Source organism: Helicoverpa zea, chromosome 16 (genome assembly GCF_022581195.2).
Source record: "Helicoverpa zea isolate HzStark_Cry1AcR chromosome 16, ilHelZeax1.1, whole genome shotgun sequence".
In the NCBI taxonomy this organism is placed as follows: domain Eukaryota; kingdom Metazoa; phylum Arthropoda; class Insecta; order Lepidoptera; family Noctuidae; genus Helicoverpa; species Helicoverpa zea.
Genome location: NC_061467.1, coordinates 8,133,139 through 8,155,551, shown reverse-complemented (window position 1 = coordinate 8,155,551; position 22,413 = coordinate 8,133,139). Strand labels below are relative to the sequence as shown.

Sequence of the window (22,413 nt, the reverse complement as noted above, 5' to 3'; positions counted from 1 at the left end):
TTTGGCTATATCAGAATGCACGAAAGAAGCGATGTATTTGCGTGAGATACTAAATAGAATTGGCGTGCAGTGTGAGTGTGTGACACTTTTTAACGATAATCAGGGTGCCATCAAACTTGCTCAGAGCAAGAACTTTCATCCTCGCACTAAGCACATTGATGTGCGGCATCATTTCATTCGGGATAAATGTGAACAAGGTGTGATTGAACTAAAATATATGAGTACTGATAAAATGCCTGCAGATGTGTTGACCAAAGGTTTGGATGGATCAAAGCATCTTGAATGTGTACGTAATTTAGGTATGTTTGCTGATGAATGAATTTAATTATAAAATTGTATATTACATTAGCACTGCTCACGACTTCGAGGGGAGGTGTTACGAAATGCGAAGGACGCGAGCAGCGCCATTTTTTGGTTGGATTATGTAAACGTTCTCTGTGAGGCTATCTAGCATGACGGACGTTTTGTCATTGTGTAAATTGTGTTGTGTGCTTTCTCAAGAATAAAATAAGATAATCCCAATAGCTGTTTTCTTTGGCCATACCCTTCAATAAGCCTAGATTTTTCCATATTTTCTATTTATTTATTCTTTTACGAATATAAAACATGCGTTATCCTTAAGATATCCTACATATTGACTCATAGAAACAAAATTAAAATTAAGCTCTGTACAGTTTTCTAGAATAGTCTACGTAATCTATCGATCAAAACTTTTTATTCACGTGTAAGAACTACGATTTGGGATTAAAATTGACGACTATAATTATGTTATTTTCTAATAAATACGATTATTATTATTTACTGTCTGTCGGAAGGGTTTGTGATATGATTTTCTATTGTAATGAAATTAATATTGAAATCTAAGAATGGGATGTACCTACATACGAGTATATGATTGATACAGTAAGTCGCATTCATAGGGACATATTTTAGAAATGGTAGTTTTACATATTCATCGAGTATTAAAATAAAATGAACTTACTAATACAATATGTGCGACACACTACTATTAAAAATTGATGAAGGATAAATCTATAAATAGTGGAGGGAATAATATAGTCTTAGCTTTGAAATAGGTATTAATATTTCAAATATTTCATTCAATAGGAATTGGAAAAACTCCGTGATTTGGATTTAAGGCCTACCGTGACATTTTCTGTCCTTCTGGTCCCCAATCACCAGTACAGATTCATACATATAGAAAATAAACAGTTAATTAAGTACAATACAGACTAATTTTATAGATTTTTTATTAGTGCCTTCATTACGCCTAATTATTTACAGAAATCTGGATTAAAGCTAACAAAATAGGTGCATTTTTGTCGAGATATATAATTGACATTTTAAAAATATATTTCGGGCTTTTGATTCGAATCCAAAATGGGTCTGAAAATAAGAATTCTTGTTTTGAGCTATATACCTTAGATTTGTATCATATTTTTGGAAACAGAAAGCTTGGGCGGAGTAGAGGGATTAAAAAATATAAAAGACTAAATACATGATATACTTTACACACATTTATATTAAGTATTCATAACTCTGCTATAGTAACTTCCCATCACACAAATCCCCTTACCAATACAATCTTACTCTCTAAAACACCATGTGCAGGTAATACATTTCATTGGACCAAAGTTCAACCTTCAAATCATTTCATAGATTCTACCGCTACATTATTACACTAGATACCTACATGCAATACAAAGTTTTATGCATATTATTACACTCACAGTGAACTAGCAACTAAATTAAATGAAAAAGTCTAAGACACTGCAGATTATTATTTTATACATCATAATTTAGACAATACTTACAACAAGATTGCTTACGATAAGTATATAGACACTTCCAATAAAGTTAAAAGTGGCACTGTTATTATTAGTAAAGTTATTGTGCAGTCCTTAAACTATCAAGGTGAATTAAAAGTCTAATCGCGATTTCTTAACACTCAATAGACACATGAGATTAAATACAAAAATATCAATGTTAGGATCAATGAAAACACACCACGCTAAGCTATGGTCCCTCAACAAGACACACAGAAGAACTTCAGCGGAAAGTCTTTGAAATTCGTTGTGACGCTGAAGGACTGAACCAGCCATTCAAAAACACACACTATCACAAAGGGGAAAAGTTTATAGTCCAGTGCAGTGCGATGCTATCCTAGTCATCAGCTTAGGGACTTTGTGCGGGGCTGGGCCATGGCGGCCTCACCTTTTCCAGCACATATTTGAGCTGGAAACTGGTATGGAAATGCTACAGATACTCATCTATCTGGTCGTAGTCTTCATCTGGGGGGGACGGGCCAGAGACTGAGAGGATGGGTAGACCGAAATGTTTGACAGTCTCGACACTGCCACTGACGCTGTCATCTGATTTAGCTTCTTCATTGATAGTGTCCTCTCTGGGGTGTTTCCCTTTACACAGCCGCTCTGACGAGTCACTCAGTGCTGTTAAAGGTATGTTGTCGGCCGATCTGTAAGTTGACACACGTACATAATACAATACGCTTCTTAGTAAATATTTTTTTTCTGACGGAGTAGATCATAGTTGATGGTGATTTTAAAATCTCTACTATCATCTCTTCCATTTTAAAAAAGTTCTCTATATCCGCATGCATTCAAACGAGAAAGTTATTATTAAAGTTTAACAGCCTTACTTATAGACGTGAATTAAATATAAGTAATACTTAAGGGCTGTTTAAGAAAACTCTTACTTATAAAAGTTGCTTAAGCATGTCTTAACTAACATTTAATCACTACTTAAGGCTTTAAGTAGTGATTAGTTAAAATGTTGCTTAGAAGGTGATTAGAGATTTTATAAGTAAGGGGGTATGTTTCTACTTTCTTTAAACTTAAAAGTTAGTAGCAGAAAGTTTCAGAAAAGTTTTCAAGAAAAACTTTGAATTACCTGGCTTTGCGACAAAGTTTGGATTGAGAGCCGTGTCGCCTCAGAAATTCGCCAGCATCAAACCCTGGGAAACCTCCCGCAGGCTCGGCTGATACGAAGATTGCCGAATTCACCCGAGGACGGCTGCAACGAGCCAATAATCGCTCCTCACACTCCAAGCTTTGTGTGTGTGTGTGCGACCATCGCATATGCTGTAGAGAAAAACATCAGAATGTATAAAAACCTCATTAATAATAATGAATCTCATCAGTGAAATATTCCATCTTTGTGATCTAAGTTTCTATTGCTAAAAAGAAAATACAAGAAAACAAGTGATAAAATTCGAAATTCCATCTAGAAAGAAAGTAATAGTGTTTCAAAAGCATTCCAAAGGACCGTTGAGTGAAATTTGAAAGTGTGACAACAGTTTTGAGTAAGAAGAGAGTAATTTGACGTTTAAAAATATGAACAGTGAAACCATATAGTGTATTAAACATTGTTATAGATCAGAAAACCGTAGAATTGCAAATTCACAGTGAATTGTGTGTGAAGAGTGTTGAAAACAGATAAGAGGTGAAACATAGAGAAAGGCTAAAACCATTGAATATCGAATTCAGATAACAAGTTTGGAACAAGACCTACGAACTGTGGTACCTATAACTTTAAAACGAAAGCTTTGAATTCACCCGCATAATACTTACCGTTACCCTGATAAAATATAGTTGTTTAGTATAGGTATAGTTTACCAAAGTTTGGCAGATACTGTATGTCATTTGGGACCGAAATATTCGGTTCTAGGGGTCACATTTTTAAGAAAAGTGCTTAAAATGGTTGATATATTTTTATATGGTAGTTCATTTGGTGAAGTTGTATGAGTTTTTTATTTCATGATAGGTTATAAATTTTCATAAATCAATTGTTATGTCTTGTGAGAACGTTAGTCAGTCCTTTTTTATATACCTACCTACAAATGTATATGAAGATAGTAATTTTATAATATTCCTTCTATGAGTAGGAGAGTTAATGACGGCTATTGTTCATTATTTTAGTGATAAAAATGTAGTGTCTGTTTAAGTGTAATAAATTAACCTGATTATGTTTTTACTGAGCTGACTATTTGTATGTATAGCGTATGTGGATTTAAATGGGATTAGATAATTATAAGATCTGTCTGAACTCAATAAAATACCACCAGTCGTAAAACAATGTATTGAAATATATTCGTAATTCAATTTTACAGTTCACATAAATTTCAATTTAACTTAGAATGTTTTACTGTCTAGACCGCATAAATGTTTGAAAACGACCACTTTTAACTATCCTAGACCGACGTTTTCTTAGGATAAGACAAGTTCAACGACCTTTCATACTGTTATCCTATGTATTTTAAATAAGGAATTACATTTATAAACTGTCGCATACAGTATATAGAAAAAAAGAAAGTGGTAGGTAAAAAGAATTACGGCTGACTTATTTATTTATGACCTCCTTTTTAGAACTCCGATGAATCTTGAAGGCGGAACGTATTTCCTTTGAGACAAAGAAACAAGAAATATATTTATCCGTTGCGTGATATAGGAACGTCATCATGACAAACATGCGACATCAAGAAACTCGCAATTCCAAGTGAAAACACACTTCACATTCAAATAACTCAAATCAAAAATTTAATTATCCTTAAGGTTCAGATTTGCATAACATATCTCCAAGTCCTCGAGGCTTGTCATCGTAAGACACGCGATTTGTGAGTTTCGGAACGTAAACTTTTGTTTGGACAAATGTGTTTGCATAAAGAAATGGTGGATTTAAACTTTGTGAGACAATTTAACACTGGTTTTAGGTATTTAATTTTACGGTAGGTATTTTAAGAAACAGACGATACCTACGCATGAAAATGATACATTGTAATTTTAACGTCAATTTTCGGAGAAGGTATCAAATATTTAAACTAAAGCTAAAATACAGAATAGGTACTGATGAAAATAAATAAGATTTCCATAAGGAGGTGTGTACTAAGTTATTTTTTATGCCTCTTTAAGTCTGAAAATTCCACATTTTAATATACCTATTGCTAGAGACACTGACATTAGGCTAATTCAGATAAAGTTTTTGAACTAAAATCAAAAATGTCTTCAACGTGTTCCTTATAACAAATTTTCTGTCTGTTAACTACGAAAAGTTATATTAAAAAAGTCGTTAAACTAAATAATTATTTCCTCACACTAAAAAACAATAATTAAAATGTTAATTCAAAGTTCGTAACAGTTTTTCTAACACGGAATGACTACCTTAACCGTATCGTGTAACATGTAGACTTCAGCACTATTATTATAAACTTACAGTGGTGTTTCGAACTTAGATCATTCAACCAACAATGGTACCATTGGCCCTTTTTTTGGTGCCTTCCTCTTAAGGTGTAATCAGCGGCACGAATCTTGAGCGTTGACCTTCACCTACGCAGAAGTTATTTATTGGCTCCCTTTTGTGGTATAAAGTGAGGCGCGGGAGCGGGCTAAAGCGGTGAATGGCCCGCAGCGCATCGCGTCATAGCCGTCACTCGGGATTGGTTCTTTGCTAATAAATCACTCCTGCGCAGGTTAAGGTAAGCGCTTAAGATTCGTGCCGATGAATATTCGAGTTATGAAGGTATCTACTAACGTTCGTAAAAATGTCACTCACACACGCATGTGTGTCGACGAGCTTTTGTCGGTGCTATCGGTGCTGTGAGTACTGAATGTCGTGCGTTGAGCACATACGTGTGTGAGTGACATTGTTATGAATATTTGTACGTAACTTCACAACTGTTTACAAGATAATATATTTAAGTTTTGGTACGAGAGCATCAAGTTTATGTATGTGTTTGACAATTTTGTCCATCGATATTTGTGGAATTTCTGATGAATATATGACATGGCGGCTCTGGTTGGTTAAATGGTCGTTAACCAACCAGAGTTAACTTTTATTATTTGCTTCTACATCGCGTGTTACAATAGAAATGTGGGGCATGGTTTCGTTTATTTTTTTAGGGTTCCATATCTTAGTCGAAAAAATAAAACCCTTCACTAGATCTAGATCACTTTGTTGAAAGTGCTTGATAGGACACATTGCAAAATATATTTTATTGATCGTTTTGTCATATTTCTTTCTCTATAATGAATACAAAAATGCCATAATAGATAAGATTCCTGAACCGCAATTTAAATGATCCTACTTATTTACGTACGGAACCTTGGTTGGGTAATTCCGACCTACACTTGTTTAGTTTTTTATTTACACTAGGCAACGTTTACCTGACTTTATTTACAACGAAGGATGACTGAACTGGCTTTATCGCGTTTTATTTCTGTTATATAAATGTATAAACTTAACCTTTGAAGTTTTTAAATAACCGTGTGAAGTTAGAATAGTTGTGTTTGATTAAATAAGTTTGGTTGTAGAGGTTACAAGCGTGACTGCCGTGCTAGGGGGTCCCGGGTTCGATTTCTAGGTCGGACCAAAATCGCTTTTTGGGTTTGAAACTTTCTCAAGGGCACGTAAAGTTCCCAAAAACTACTCAATAGCAGTCGTTATTAAAATGCCACGTCGAAGAACGTCAGACAGATTTGAAAAAACGCTGATAACTTTAGAAACGAGGTACTGCAGTGTCACAATGTCCCTCTTGAATTGATCGAAGCAAATAGTGATTAAATATCGTCACACTTCATAGGTAAAAGATTTCGAAAATTCTGTAATTAAATAAATAAAGTTCTAAAGTTCACCTTTTTTACACAAAACCTAGAATTTACTATTCCCTTTCCTTTGTGGGTAAAAGTTGCGGCAGGCGCAACAATCTCCCCAGCGACATTACTTCAGTCGGAGGTACTACAAAACCCTTTACCATTAAAATTCCCGTCGTTTATTGTTTTCTTTTAATTACGGCTATAATTTTAACAAATTACAATAACTCATAATTTTAATCACCCAATTACAGCGAACAAATCGTGCATTTATTTAAAGAAAGGGGCCCACGAATCTCTAATGTTGAATTGCAATCGTAACAAAAGACGCCTTGATACAGATCATTAAAGTTATATTTCCGCCAATAACTTATTCAACAATGTACGGAACGAAGGAATTTTAGGCAAATAACCTACTTTTATAAGTGTATTAAATAATGTAATTATGTATTCTTTATTAGCGCTGTTAAAATTTCTGGGTAACCGGTTTTACTGAGCACGTATTTTGACTGCAAACTTGGAAACGAAGTAATTTAACTAATTAATGGAGATTTCCCGTTCGAGGAAAATGAAGTCATGTAACAATTTCTCCTTAACAGATGCTTCAAACTACGTTTTATTTATTTTATAAGGAAGGGAAATAAATAGAGGAGATTTCTTTGCAACACAAGCTGCTGAGTCAATTGAGAAAAATGGATTGCTAAGAATGCCAGCGCGGAAGTGACTATTACTATTTCTTTTATGTCACGTTTTGCTTTATTATGGCTTCAAATAGATAACTTAGTAAATATTTAGTAGTGTTTGAGATTTTTACTGATTTGGTTAGTGCTGTGGTGAATCATAGCCTTATTTATAAAACAGGGATGTTATAAACTGTCTTCAGTGTGATACTTAGTAAAAGCTTAATACAGGTTTAATCCTCCCACTGAATTCCAACCAAATATCATCCTAATTCAAACTGCATAAGATTCAAAATTCTCAATACAATAGGTACATACAAAATCAAATCCGAAACTGATCTTAATTCATTTGTTTCTAACTTCATAACCAGCACAGCACGTGAACCATCTAACTCATTCTAAAATGGATGCGGTACTTATTAGTACGCTGTTTGGAGTTTACTGGAAATTCAATTAGTAAGTTCGGAGTGTAGGGTAGCAAGGTTTTGTTATGTAATGGCACAGAGAGGCTGCATTTGACGTGCATATTGCAAGCCAGGTTACATAACTGACAGTTGAATATTAGTCCAAATTCGAAGCCGCACCTTCATTTGCAGATGTTGAAGTTCATGATAATTTTGGCGAAAATAAAGGTTATTTTCGTTATCTAATTGAAAGGGGAAATTTTATTGTCAGTGACGCAAATAATACTGCAGATAAAATGGCAAAATTGGTTGCGTAAGTTGGTTGTATGTAAAGTGAGTTTTGTACTGCCAATGAGAAACAAATTAATAGAGATAAATATTTAAAAATAATTTGAACACGATTAAAGAGTTAAAAATAATTCAAGCTAAAAATCATACCAAAATAGCAGAACCAACCCATGCGTTCTAATATACACAGCCTTTTAAACAAAGCAGACGCTGGCAAAAAGCCAGCAAAACTTGTATGAAAACAAAGGAAGATTACAGCAACTTAACAAAACATTTCTTTTTATCCATCACTCATTGCTGTCAACACAAAACGGTTTGCAATTTTGCCTCTCATAATGGACTAACATCTCTTCCCAATATTGTATCCATCCGTCGATTATGCTTACCAGAGATAGAATTCTAACATCATCCCTATACAAGTGACGTCAAATTTTTATCTCTAGTTAACAAAACAATCGATAGATAGATTATTGGGAATGGTCGTTAGTGGGCTTCAAACTAGATTCGCGAACAAATTATTACACGAACATCGATCAGGGACCCTTGAAAATTTAGCGCGGGAAATGAGGCAGGCTTGTTACGCTGCTAATATTTCCTTTGTCCGGCAAATGGTGACAGTTAAAGCAATCGGGTTTTAGGTTGGATGCAATTTAGGACGGCTGGCAGTTTGACTATTGCCAACGGATGCTTTTGTTAATAGGTTTGGGGTTGCTTTTAAAATTGCTTTGCATTTTTGATACCTACCCTAGGTACTTAACTGTTTAGCTTACTGCCATGATACCTAACTTTTCTTTTATTTGTAAGCCCTTGAATATGACAAATTAAACAGTTTTAAGTTTAACCTGGTCTAAAAATAATATATAAAGTAAAAAGAATAAAAATCCTACTTTGAAATGCTAAAGATTTTACATTTTAATAAAGTTCTCATTTTTATTCCGCTTCTATTTCGTTTGATCCGTGTTGCTTAGCGTCAACTTAAAACCCGAGGACTTGACGCAAACCAGAGCGATAAGCCTCTCGCTTAGAGAGGTTAGACGTGACCCTAGGATAATGCTTTGATAATGAATTTCACAAAAGCAAGTATATAATTATAATATAAAAAAAATCACTTTACAAACGGGAAAAAAACGTGCAAAACTTCATATCAAAATATTTTACAATATCTTTAGTGATGTCGATGCTAGCGTGCTGTCCAGGGTTTCAGTGAACAAACGTGTTTAATTACCCAAAACACAAGTGCTGTTGTGAATCACCTACTTGTATAATAACATTATTTGTTCCTTTTTGAACCAACATTATTTCGAGCCAAAGGTTACAAACATAGAGGTCAAAGCACTCGCCAGGTCAAACAAAGTGACTTCAACATGTTTTTATACCTTGAAAGCTTAACACATATTATTATTATACACTACTTCTATTATCTTCAAGCGACAATACTCCAATGTGACCTCGTGTCAACCCTTACAGTGACGTGTCACTAGAATGTGCTGTAAAGTATTTGGAGCCAAGTCTTCAAACCTTTGCTGAATAGCTCTCGGTAGCATATAGGGCCACCACGTTTGATTCACTGGATGCCTCAGTGGGTCTCTGAATAATAATATCAGACGGGTAGGTAGCAGCATCTTCCTGCGAAATAACACCATACTGTGATTGGAAACCGTCGTTGGTGAGTATGGAGCTACATTCGGAGGTGAACGCCGAGCAGACGTTTGGAATGAATGAAAAGATGTGAACCGGTGCAAGTGTCGACTCCGTGAGTAGCGTGCTTAGCAGAAATACGTGTGAACTCAACGCGACTTTGTAACACACGAGTAAGCGTGCTACGGCTTACTTGGTGGTCGCAACCGGCACATCGGCATTGGCAGTGGGGGCATGCCCGCGATTTACCGCGGGCAGGGCTCCGCTAGCTACCCTGGTTTTGTTCGTCGGGCGCGGCATGCAGCAATGCAAATTGACAGCCGCAGTCGCGGGCGCTCCGCCGCGGGTATTGGAAGCAACGATCCAGGAGACAGCATACGTCCTGCGCACGACACGGTTTAAGCAACACGCACATATAGCAACTATACTATGCCCGCTACCTACTGTATAACAAACAGGGGACGTCATACATGTAGTAATGGGGTGGTTCGTCACTAATGATTTTCAAGTACAAATATACATGACTGTATTTCAGGTAAATAATTATGAATATCAGTGAGGAGTCATGTATGTTTGTACTTTTTATCTATTTTTTCTTAATGATTATAAGTTCGTTGAACAAATACATGAGCTACTACAATGTGGGATACTGATTGTTTAGTAAGCTTTTTGTTTCAGTAGATTTTGATTGATTTATTTTAGTATCACAAAAACAAACACAAACTAAATACTAGGAAACGGTGATACTAGTAATTACAGCTATAGTGTTTGACACGAAAGGTCATCGCGCATTTCTAAATAAAGCTGTATTCATAAATAAAAATTCAGTTACTATACGGGAATTTGCAACCATTGCTTCAACAACGTAATGCTCGTTGAACTCATTTTTTTCATGCCTATGTGTAGTCGTTTTTTAGGGTTCCGTAGCCAAAATGGCAAAAACGGAACCCTTATAGTTTCGTCATGTCCGTCTGTCCGTCTGTCCGTCTGTCCGTCTGTCACAGCCGATTTACTCGGAAACTATAAGTACTACAGTGATGAAATTTGATGGGAATATGTGTTGTATGAACCGCTACAAAAATATGACACTAAATAGTAAAAAAAAGAATTGGGGGTGGGGCCCCCCATACATGTAACTGAGGGATGAATTTTTTTTTTTCGATGTACATACCCGTGTGACCCCACAGATCAATGGAAAGGTCTTTTAAAATGATATAAAGTTTTCTAAAAAACATTTTTCTTAAAGTGAACGGTTTTTGAGATATCAGCTCTCAAAGTCGTAAAAAGTATGTCCCCCCCCTCTATTTTTATAACTACGGGGTATAAAATTCGAAAAAAAATAGAGGTGATGCATGCTAATTAACTCTTTCAACGATTTTTGGTTTGATCAAAGTATCTCTTATAGTTTTTGAGATAGGTTGATTTAACTGTAATTTACGGAACCCTTCGTGCACGAGTCCGACTCGCACTTGGCCGGTTTTTTTTACTGGTTTGCATTGAATACATAAACATAAAATATCCTCTATACCAGTAGTTCGGTTCTTGCAAAAGATAATGGCGGCCCGCAACTAAATTCATAGCATAAATACGCGCATAAGACCCTAGCATCGCACCCGCTGATATATAATACATTATAATATTAGGTATATTTTATAGCATTTGGAAAAAATTTCAGCCTTAGCAATAGTTTTTGTTGCAGTTCAATAATAATAATAATGTAATCAAAAAACTTTAAGTGTCCCGTTAACAATATTAGAAACCTTCCATTCCCCACTCAATATTTTCCAATAATACAATATCACAATAAATATCTACAATATTGACAAGATCGTTGTGACAGCATTCGTATCTTCCACCAGATTGAACACATCTTTGTACCGATACACTTCAATGCCATCAGAATTTCAAGCCTCCATAAAATTCAATTTTGCTGATAAATCCCTGAAATACCGTAGGAGAATTATGAAGCTTTCGAAACGGTGACGATTTTTTTTCGGCCTAGTTGAGGAAATTATATCGATGAATAGGTACAAAGAATCGTTTTTAAACCTTTGTATTATATCACATTTTTGTGCGTTAACAATAAAACAGCCGGCGAACTATCTCACGTCATAATCGCTCCAGCCATTTCAAATCAAGCATAAACAAACCTTTTAAAAAGTTTTGGATGAACCTACGGTAGTTAAAAATAGTTATTGTAATATAACAAGCAGACACTAATTTCATTTATTTGTACCTAGATGTTATTTAGTAATAAAAATAAACAGGTAAACAAGTACCAAAATTCTAACCACTTCATAAAATATGTAATAGTAGAGGTATCTTTCTCACAATTCCAGCTTATCAGCAAGGGTAGGCTTTCAAATCCAGTTAGTGTACGTACAAAGGGTAATACACTAAAACCCTATTGTGGTGACCGCCTTTGTCAAATGTTGCTCCAACCACAGAGATTTTCTTTAGAAATTCTCTCGAAGATCAGACCCGTGCATGAAGGGTCTTTTCATATGAATTTATTCATGCCCAAAGGTGAAAGTTTGTTAGGATAATATTTTGATAAGTTGTACTAAGAGTAGGCTTATTTTTGGGGAAATAAGAATCTAAAAAATAAATAAATAAAGTAAATATCTGTTTTGTTACGATCGCATGCTTCGGCTGGACCGATCGAGATAACATTTGGCTTGAAGATAAGTCTTTGGCCTGAAAAGAGAGATACGACTCTTTTCATCTGTGATCGTTTCAACAGAAAATAGACAAAGTCTCAGAAAAATCTAGAAGAAAATAAAAAATGAGGTCATGACACTCATTTATTTTTATTCTCTCAATTAAAAAATACACCTGAGAATACAGGGTATTGGGAATTTTAGCTAAAAGCGAGCGCAATAATGCCAACAACAGTGGGTATAAATTATTCAGAATCAATCATTTACTGAAATCAGGCAGATAGGTCAGATTGTATAATGCATTTCCCATTTCAATTTCGATAATACGACATAAATCCGTTAGTTCAATTTGTACGTAGTGAGTAATTCTGGCAATTCTGTTTGTAGGCCTTCATGTGTCTATTAAATAAAAGTGTTTAGTTTTTAAATAATAAAATGTGTATAGAATAAGAGAAGTATTTAATCCTATCAGATTAACTGCTTAAATGTAGTCAACTGTAAGCTGCATTCTGTTGAAATTCTTGATGAAACATTTTAATAATAGTTACTTAATTAGTCCTAGAAATGTAATTGTGGTCTTATTTTCAGTCGTAAAATTTTCTTAATTCTTAATTCTCTTACTTCTCTTTTTTTAATTAATTCTTAATTCTCTTAATTCTTAATTCTCTTAATTCTTAAAGGTTGTCAGTGATTAATTCTTCTCAGAAAGCACTAAATAGTATTGGAAGGTCACAAAAGAAAAATAAATCTTAGGGATCATTAGTTTTTCTATCAGTTGTGTTAACAGATCGAAGTATGAAAAATGAACTATAATCATAGATGTAATAAATGATAAGACTCTCATAATGAATGGTTGGCGTGTTTTCAATGCAATTTCTAATTTATTTATGAAAATTAAAACTGTTTGGCCCTGCAGTAATTATTGCTTCCGTTGCCCAATTGTCGGTAAATAAAAATACAATTTTAATAAAATAATCTTTGAGTAGATATGTAGGTGAAGGAGCTTAAAAGGCGCCTGTACCCGCCTCTAGTTCAAGTATCAGTCAGTCTTTTACTTACATAGAATAGAATTATATTGATTAACACCCCTTCAAATTGCGTGAGGCATATTATTATTCAAGAAAAAAACATCTCTGTGATAGGAGATTCTGAATAAAAACTTCAAATCATAAGATCCTTGTAAACGTCAAAAGCAAAGAATCAATCAAGAATTTGATTCGAATACTTTTTACAATTTTCTTTTTAATACCAAAGGCTCATTTCGTTAATGTCCAATTTTATTAATCTTCCATAAAATCTTTGTACAAAATGAAGACAGGATCAAAATGATTCCTCAAAGTCTTTGATAAATATTTCTACCTCAATTTAGATGCCAAAGTCTTTGAAAAATTGATTCATGAACGGTGAAAGGGCGTAGCTAGTTACTTCATCATAATGAAAAATTGTTCGCTTTGTGCTAATGTGTCATTGTAATAAAATGGCTTAATCAAGCGTTAGACAAATTGAGTTTATAAATGTGCTTAAAAAATAATCGGATTAAGTGGAATTTATGTTGCAAAAGTATTAACAAGACTTTTTACATCGTACTTTTAGAAATAAAGTGCTGTAATATTTATTTGACACTGTTTGTTTTGCCTTTTAAATAAACACGTATATTTAAAATAGCTGCGAATTATTTCAAAAGATTTTTCACATTACAGTAAAATTAACATTTAAATGAACAAAAATTAAAAGCAGTACAAAAATAATATCAAAACGATGTGAAAAGGTTAAATTCACATTTCATAAAATGATACCTCTTTTAAAAACGTTTCTTTACAACTATTATTTGAATAGTTTAATTTTTAAAGACCTTCATTGTTCATTCACAAACCGAGCTCTCACACACACACACACACACGCACATATATACAATATTACATCAGTGGAATCATGCCAAATAGTAATCGCAGCTTTATGTACCTAAAATGTAATAAAACCAGATGTTTTCCCGAAAAACATAACAACTAAACCAAGACCCCTTTATCTTGTACCATTTGAAAAGCTATAACTTTTACCCAATGCATTCATAGCACTATTTCTGTCCGACTATAATGTTTAACTGTTTGAAATAAAATGAGACACTTACGATTTACTATGTGGGTAATAACCGTCAAATCTGAATTGGCTTGTATCCGCACTGTGAGGACATGTGTCAATATTTACTGGATTTGTTTAGTAGGATTCTAAATAACACGAAGTCCATCAAATTCTCGTTCGTAGTGCAATCTTTCTCTTTTAAAATGTTATTTTGATATTAACGTCCAACCCGGCCGTCATTCAAATCAATCTCTATCTATGTATTGATGACATGAAAACCCATGCAGTGATTTTTGAGTTCATTACTACTAGAATGACAAATGGTGACATAGGACTTTGTTCTTTAAAAACTGAAGAGTAGGTACTTCTCATAATTCGCATAATTCTGTAAACTAACTAAAGTTATCAACATCATAAAGATATCATATTTTAAAGGCAATTTATAAGCCTTACTTAGTCTAGCCTTCAAGAATTTCAGATAAAATACTGGCTTGTTAATAGTCAGCTATTACGTACGTTGGCAGCATACTTAAACGGTAAAATATGCACGTTTGAAAAACTGCACCGCGTACCACTTCTTGCATTAAGTGATTTATGAATATTACCTCTAGGTCACTTCTGAACCGATAACGTATTATATTTTTAGAACAGGCCTTTTTTCCTTCTAAAGGGGTCGTAGTTACTATGTCAGTTATAAATAAAGAATGAATGATGTTGAATTATTATGTAAGAATGTTCCATAAACTATAACATGTAAAATGCTCTGTAGCACATTTTCTCAGGTCTAAGACAAATTTAGATTAAACTATATAACAGGTACAAAGTGTTTATAAAATACGCAATAAATGTTTTTGGGATTGAAAAGAGAGAACAAAATCTTGCAGCTGCAGAAAATAAATCTCGCTTAAACAACACATCTTTTCAAGAAGACAGTTGAAACCGAAATAAAAATCACATTTCGCAAACAATCAGTCAGCTGCCAAGGCACTGAATCATAACAAAAGCAACACAACAGAACTGCATTCGAGTTAAAAGACCGCGTATAAAGGAAGGCGACTACAATCTCATTAAGACGACGGACAATAAATTCAAAAATTGAACATAATTCACAACGGTAAAACTCTAAATCATGGAGAACTAAATGACTAACGGAGACGTGTAATGGAAAATCTTCGAAGAAAGTAGCGCACAAAAATGCATGTGTTCAGGGGGACGAGCAACATTACCTACTTAGGTACACGATTTCTGTGGAACCCGCCTATTATTTTCATAATGAAATAATAAATCAATCAAGACCAATCATTGACAGATTCGTTTTTATTCGACAAGGATTCCGAACGTCTCATTAGTTCTAGTAACTGATCACGCCTACCGTGCGTTACTTGACCTACAAGAAGGCGCCTGGCCTACCTTTATTATGGCATCTCCGCTACCTTTCCTTCCTCTGTGCTTTAAATAAAGTGACGCTCTCGTTGAGCAGAAAATTACTTATCTCAGCTGCGAGGGCGGGACGAAATGAAGATGATAAAGGAAAACTAAGACGTGTAGTAAAGGAAACCTGGAAGGCGATATTACTCAGAACTTTATTGTTAGAGATAACGTTTTTAATAATTTTGCTGATAATGGAACATCGCCGTTTAAAGCAAATCTTAATGATTAACAAGAAAAAGCAGACAAATATGTTTGTGAAGAATTATTTAAGTCAAATAATAAATTAAAAAATCAACGAAGTCACAATAACTACAATAATGTTGATGTTGCAAAATTATCATGTACTGTCCCGAAAGACTTTGATTTTGACACAAACAAACAATTTATACAACCTTTTCAAAAATTTGCTAACAATACAACTATAAATTCTAGACACCATACAAAAAAACAGATATCACATGCTGGTCATTAAAAAACACTATCTTCAACAACACAACTGTAAATTCGAAACACCATTATTCCAAAAAATTAAGATCACAAGCTTGTCATCCGTAAATTAGATAAATATAAAATAATAAAAAAAATAATGGCGGGACTCCTTTTCACACACGGTCGGTTAGCCCCAGGGTAAGTTATTAATTAACTTGTGTTATGGGTGCTAACACAACTGATGAACTACATATAGCTACATATATACATATTTATAAATACATATCATAACACCCAGACCACGGCCAACAAGCATGCTCATCACACAAATGTCGATCGAACCGGGAATCGAACCCGGGACCTCAGATTGGCAGTCCGGCTTGGTGACCTTTGCGCCACAGAGGTCGTCAAATATAATTAGATTCTCTAGATTCTTAGCTACCTACTGAATAATGCCATCACAGCATTGCAGTGTATCGTTAGTACGACAAAGCTCGGTGCACGAGCTATATCGGGCATGAAAGACTTTGACTTTAATATAAATAAAAACTTTTAAAACATGCAGTAACAACACACCTGTAAGTTCTAAACACCATTATTCCAAAAATCAGAGACAACAAGCTAGTCATCCGTAATATGCGATATTCCCCAGATTTGTCACTACTCACTAAATAATGCCACTACAGCGTTGCAGTGATTTTTTTTTTGCTATTAAATATTGCCATCACAGCATTGCAGTGTATCGTTAGTTCGACAAAGCTCGGTGCACGAGCTATATCGGGCATCAAAGACAAATGTGATCAGCGTTTGAATGTGTGCGTCTGTGTGACGTTTGGCTCGATTTCCTTTGAGTCCTGCTTCAGGAATATCTGTGTTATTTTTAGTATTGTCAATTAGATAAGCTTGTGAATGTTAATCGTTATTAATATCATGGTGTTTAGCTTTATGTAGATTTGTAAATGTTATAAATTAATTTTGTTAAAATGTACATAATTTATCAACGAATTTATCAAATGTAAATGTATCAACTATCCCATTAGAGTGGTATTCATTTAAAATGTATAAATTCACGTTCAAAGATTTTCACGCGTATATATTTTACAGTTTTTAACGAACTACATAATACCATTCCATTAGTTCTATATTCTATAATAAAAAGATAAAAGAATCTTGTGGAACCAAGATCAAATAAACAAAACTGACTGCTTAAACGCCACTAATAAATCAACAAATAAATACAAATCACCGTATAATTACTTCTGTCATAAATATTTCAGCGAATTTATCAAATCTCCTTAAGTAAACACGTTGTGTGTGGCGTCCGTTCTCTCTTTGACGTCACAGTTTATTTTTTAGTGTTCCATACCAAAAGGGTAAAACGGGACGCTGCGGGATTGTTCGAAAGAGTTACCGCGGCCCTGTACATAAAGGGCTTCAGAAGGAACATAATAGTTTTAGTCTGTAAGAGTCTGAGACTGCTGTGGGTTAGCAGTGTGAGGACTCGCTTGATAATTTCCCATCCAAAAAAAAAACAAAGGTAAAACGGGAACCTATCATCAAGCTTTGTCTCATGAGCCATGATAGCTAGACAGCTGAAATTTTCACAGATTACATAATATTTTATTGCCACTATAACCACAAATATTAAAAACTGGGATGCAATTAATATTTTAGGGGATATGGAACCGCGTCCAACTCGCACTTGACCGGTATTCACACTCTTTCTACTACGGCTCGCATAGAAATTTATTTTTAGGTCAATTAGTTATTACGTGTGATTAGCTTGGAAAATAATGGTCTAGAATTCAAACTGAACGGCTATTATCGTTAGCTATTTAAAATATCGATGTCTAGGGAGTTATATATTTCATGAAAGCGTTATAATTAACTTTTTCATTCTTTTGCAAGTGGATTTTTATGAAAAACTTTGTAGTAACTATATTAAAAATATTAATGTTTAGTAAAATAACAGCTCGAGTGTTTTTGAGAAATGACATACCCCCATTCATTCACATCTATTCGCAATGTTTTATTGTTAGATTGTTTTGTATGATACAATATTATGGAGTTAACAAATTAAAGTAGATAATGTTAACATACATAATTAAGCATTATTTAACAAACAACAAGCTTAAATATTTTATTCCACTTTGAATAGGTTTTATGTGTAGGTAAAGACAAATCAACCCGACAACTTTAATTCGTGTGGATTTTTCCAACTGTGGTATTGTTAAGCGGGTAATCGCTGAAAAGGTAAACAGGTTAAGCCCATTTTACACGAGTTTTGAGTTTGGGGAATTATGATAAAGAGACAGACTGTTGTATTATATTATATTTATTTCATATTTAATGAATATTGTCGACTGTATACAAATGGCGTGTATTCTCTTTTATCACCAATTTATACCTATTAACTATTTTATTTAAAAGTTCCAGATAGATAAATATATTTTATACTTTAGTTAGCTGTATTTTTAAGCTTTTATTTTTCATTTTAAATTTAAGTTAACAGTTTATGTAATTGTCTGTTAAAGCCGTGAAAGGCGAATAAATAAATATATAAAGCTAATTTGTTATTTCATTTCGATAATTCAGTGGAAACAATAAATATTAATGCTATTATTGTATACTCGAAAAATAATTTGTTTCTGTTCCCATCCTAGTCAAAACTGAATATTCTACTAAATAGATTTTATTAAACATTTTTACAAAGCTTTTCCCAGCAAACTGCACGGGATCTCATAATATCATGTGCAAGCCAGTAATATAGTCTTAGTAGAAAGAAAATCCTAAGCCAATCAGTTTCTTTGTGATATCGCTGGCTTAGAACCAAGGTTCAGCTGCAGGGACGGTATTACCTCTCATGTACATTACTGCGGTCTTATTAGAAAATGTAGAATTTTGTTCTCATATATTGGACCGAGAGAAAGAGAATAGTGTAGATTTACTGTAAATGAAGTTATAACGTTGTAGTTTTAAATTGAGGAGTATTGAACTAACAGAAAATTTAAAATAAGACATAACATCAATAAATGTATTTGAAAAGATTTAAATTCAATCTAAAACTGAAGAGTAGTTAACAAAGCCACAATTGATGACACTAAACAACAGCATACCACTGAATAACTAGAAAATATATGCACCGTCATTGATACCGAGTCAAAGAGTTTGCAATTTATGGAAACATACACAAAGGACTACGAATCTCCTTGATCTAAATACAAAGAAAATACAGAATAAATTGGCTAAAAGGCTGGAGCAAAATATCACCATTTTTTTTGCTATGGCAAGCCAGGTACGGCATTGAGGAAGTCAAACAGTTTTGATCGATCGACCTTTCGGATTTTAAACGGTATCTAAAATGATTGAGTGGTGGCAGGATAATGTAATTTTAGTGGATATTCTTTGTACTGTTTTTTTAAACCATTTTGTAAAGGAACATTGTTTTATCACCTGTCAGCATCGCAGGATTGTTCAAAAGAGTTACCGTGACCCTGGTACACAAAAGGCACCAGAAGGAACATAGTAGGCTTAGCCAGTAAGAGCCTGACACTCCCTCACGGTGCACCCACAGCAGGAAAGGGCACTCTTGTGAATGTATAAACATGAGTATACCTACAACAAAATAGCATTTATTGCAATGAAATAAAGTTCATTTCCTTGTAGCAATCGGCATAAATTGTTACGCCATTTGTATCCAACTCGAAGTAGTATAAAATGTTTCACAAACTACTCCAGCTTTTTCTTAATTAACTGAACTATGCTTTGATGTTTTTGCTTCGCTTCTGGTTTCATTACTTTAACCGTCGGTGTTGTCTCAATTTTGTTCGGAAGTGAATTTATCAGCGAGCCAATATTAGAGAACACTAATGAAAATTTCGGTAAACTTTCTCCACGGTTCATGCATTTTTTATCCCTTAAAAATATATAGAAAAATTGCTGCCAAGATCACTAAGAAACTGGCCAGAAGTCGTATTTTTGTGTCTCGCAAAGGCCAAGATAAAATTTACCGAAAACGTACCCGAAACGATGTCACCATAATAAACATACAACCTCTGAACTAAGGCCAAAGGGTCAAAAGGCACGTTCACAAAATTAATCGGGGCACAATGAATCACGTGACGTAGGCAAATAAAACTAAACCAAGTTAATAGCTGTCTTGAGAGGAGTCTTCCACTACATCCGATGAACGGAATCAGGTCAATAAAACTGTAGCACGCTTTAGGACCGAATCAACGTCACTCTTTCTAGGTCCTATATTTGTAATTATGAAGTAAGGGACATGATTATTATGTGAATGCTTTTGGTGTATTTTATTTTTTATTTAGAGAATATTTAAATGACAACAATATTCCATTAAAAAGGGCGCAATTTTTTTTTATTAGTAATTGATTCATGACATACACACACATTAAACAGACATTTTTTTCAGTTATTTTTGGGGTCTAATGCTTTGTACGATTCGTGCCATAATTTCGATGTATTATGAATCTTAATTTAATTTCTTCCAGACACGCGAATTTTGCATAATCGGAAACATTCGGACCGACAACCATGTACAAAAACTAGTTGAATATTTTATGCTTTTTCTCCACCAAAAAATACCAACGTAGAAAAAGTATTTGTTCTTTATAATAGACCCGCCCTTTTCACTCTGTTTTTGGCTTAGTGAAGTATTACTCCATTTTTAAGGGTCGCCAGATTTACGGGTTCGCATATTTTTCTATTTTCGAACTGAATACTGGTTTTCGAGAAATGTGCTGGGATTTTTCGTTGATTGAAATCTGTGATCTAAATTGCGCGTAGGCGTGAAGCGATGGCCGCACAGATTGAAGTTTTTTTCGAAAAATAGATTCGGACAATCAGATATTTGAGATTATTGGGAAATCCTTGAAGAACTTCTCTTAATGAATAGTGATGTAACTACTCAAAGATTTCTAAAACACTCATGAATTTCATCAGATTTCTATGAAAAATTTTACTAAGTCACTTCAAAGTCCCACAATTAATTTTTCATATATGGAGTATAGTTACTTAAATATATGTACCTTTAGTTAGAAGGATAATATTTTAGCTTGCACACGAGAAAATTAGACTTCCTGTGGCTTCCAGAGACAAAAATAGAATTACCTAAGTGGCAGAGCGCTATCACACGATTTTATTAGCTCTCTTTGCAAAAATATTAGCTTATATCAAGGCTTTTTGTCAAGCTCACATATTTTTTTATTTTAATGAAAATACTTGTAATGCATACCTCAGGGCTTTGATAAAAGACTCCAGAGTGAAATATTATAGGTACTTGGTTGATAAAATACTATGCCTATTAAGTGACTTCTATTTATTTTAGAGTCTGAGTTCATAATATATCATTCGTAAATTGTGAGCTTTGCAGAATTTAAAAACAACACAGCTATATTTTTTAAATGAGTTATTAAAAGTACTAAATAAAAAAATATATTATTACAATCATAAAATATACACTGTATAAGTACTAAATTAAATTGTTGGCTACTAAATTACTTGTTTTAGTGTGTATAATATGAATAATTAATTTGGTTAAAACAGAATTAAATTTATTTTTTTTAATCTTTCCATTTCAGCCTTAGTTCTTTAACCGTAGTTTCTTCAGCCTTAAATATAATTTGTGGCATTATATTAATATTTCTTCTGCTTTCACTCAAATAAAATAACAAATCAAGCTACTACATGTCATCAAATCATTTCCTAAACCTTCACAAATCACCTATCTATCCAAAAATAAACATGTATCCCAAAACAATTGCTCACTTGACCAAATGGGATCGGACAGTGGTCGGTCTCATTTGACAGAAACGAGATAGCCTTTCTTGGAATACGCGCATACTGCCAACTTTTAGTCGGCCGATAGTTTTTTTGAGCTTATAAACAATTACCTAGGTATGTAGTGGTGTGTAGAATGGAATGGTAGATTACAAAGATCAGGAATTTAGTGGGGCCCACCAGGATCAAAGCCTGCCGGGGCTGCGGGATTATTCGGAAGAGTTACTGCGGCCCTAGTATATAAAGAGACTATTAAGGAACATGCTAGGTTTTCATTGAAAAAAAGGGCTTTTAGCTGTATCACACCGGCTCAAAACTTTGAATGGAATCAAGATTTTGTTTAAAAATATTTTTTTGCCGTCCATCGGGTCAATTGTCGGCCGACTATTTAGTATGCAGT

The 22,413-nt window shown here is 34.0% G+C and overlaps 1 protein-coding gene across 3 annotated transcripts in view; it reads right to left on the bottom strand.

The window, feature by feature from the left end:
- Positions 1 to 550: 550 nt before the first annotated feature.
- LOC124637874 overlaps positions 551 to 22,413 on the bottom strand; it is a 158,014-nt gene continuing 136,151 nt past the window's right edge. For all 3 annotated transcript variants that reach the window (XM_047174597.1, XM_047174598.1, XM_047174599.1), the window contains exons 8-9: positions 2,911 to 3,101; positions 551 to 2,476 (exon numbers count right to left, since the gene is read on the bottom strand). In XM_047174597.1, the coding sequence (XP_047030553.1) occupies positions 2,257 to 2,476; positions 2,911 to 3,101 (411 nt within the window). In that variant the 3' untranslated portion in view covers positions 551 to 2,256. The remainder of the gene's footprint in view (positions 2,477 to 2,910; positions 3,102 to 22,413) is intronic.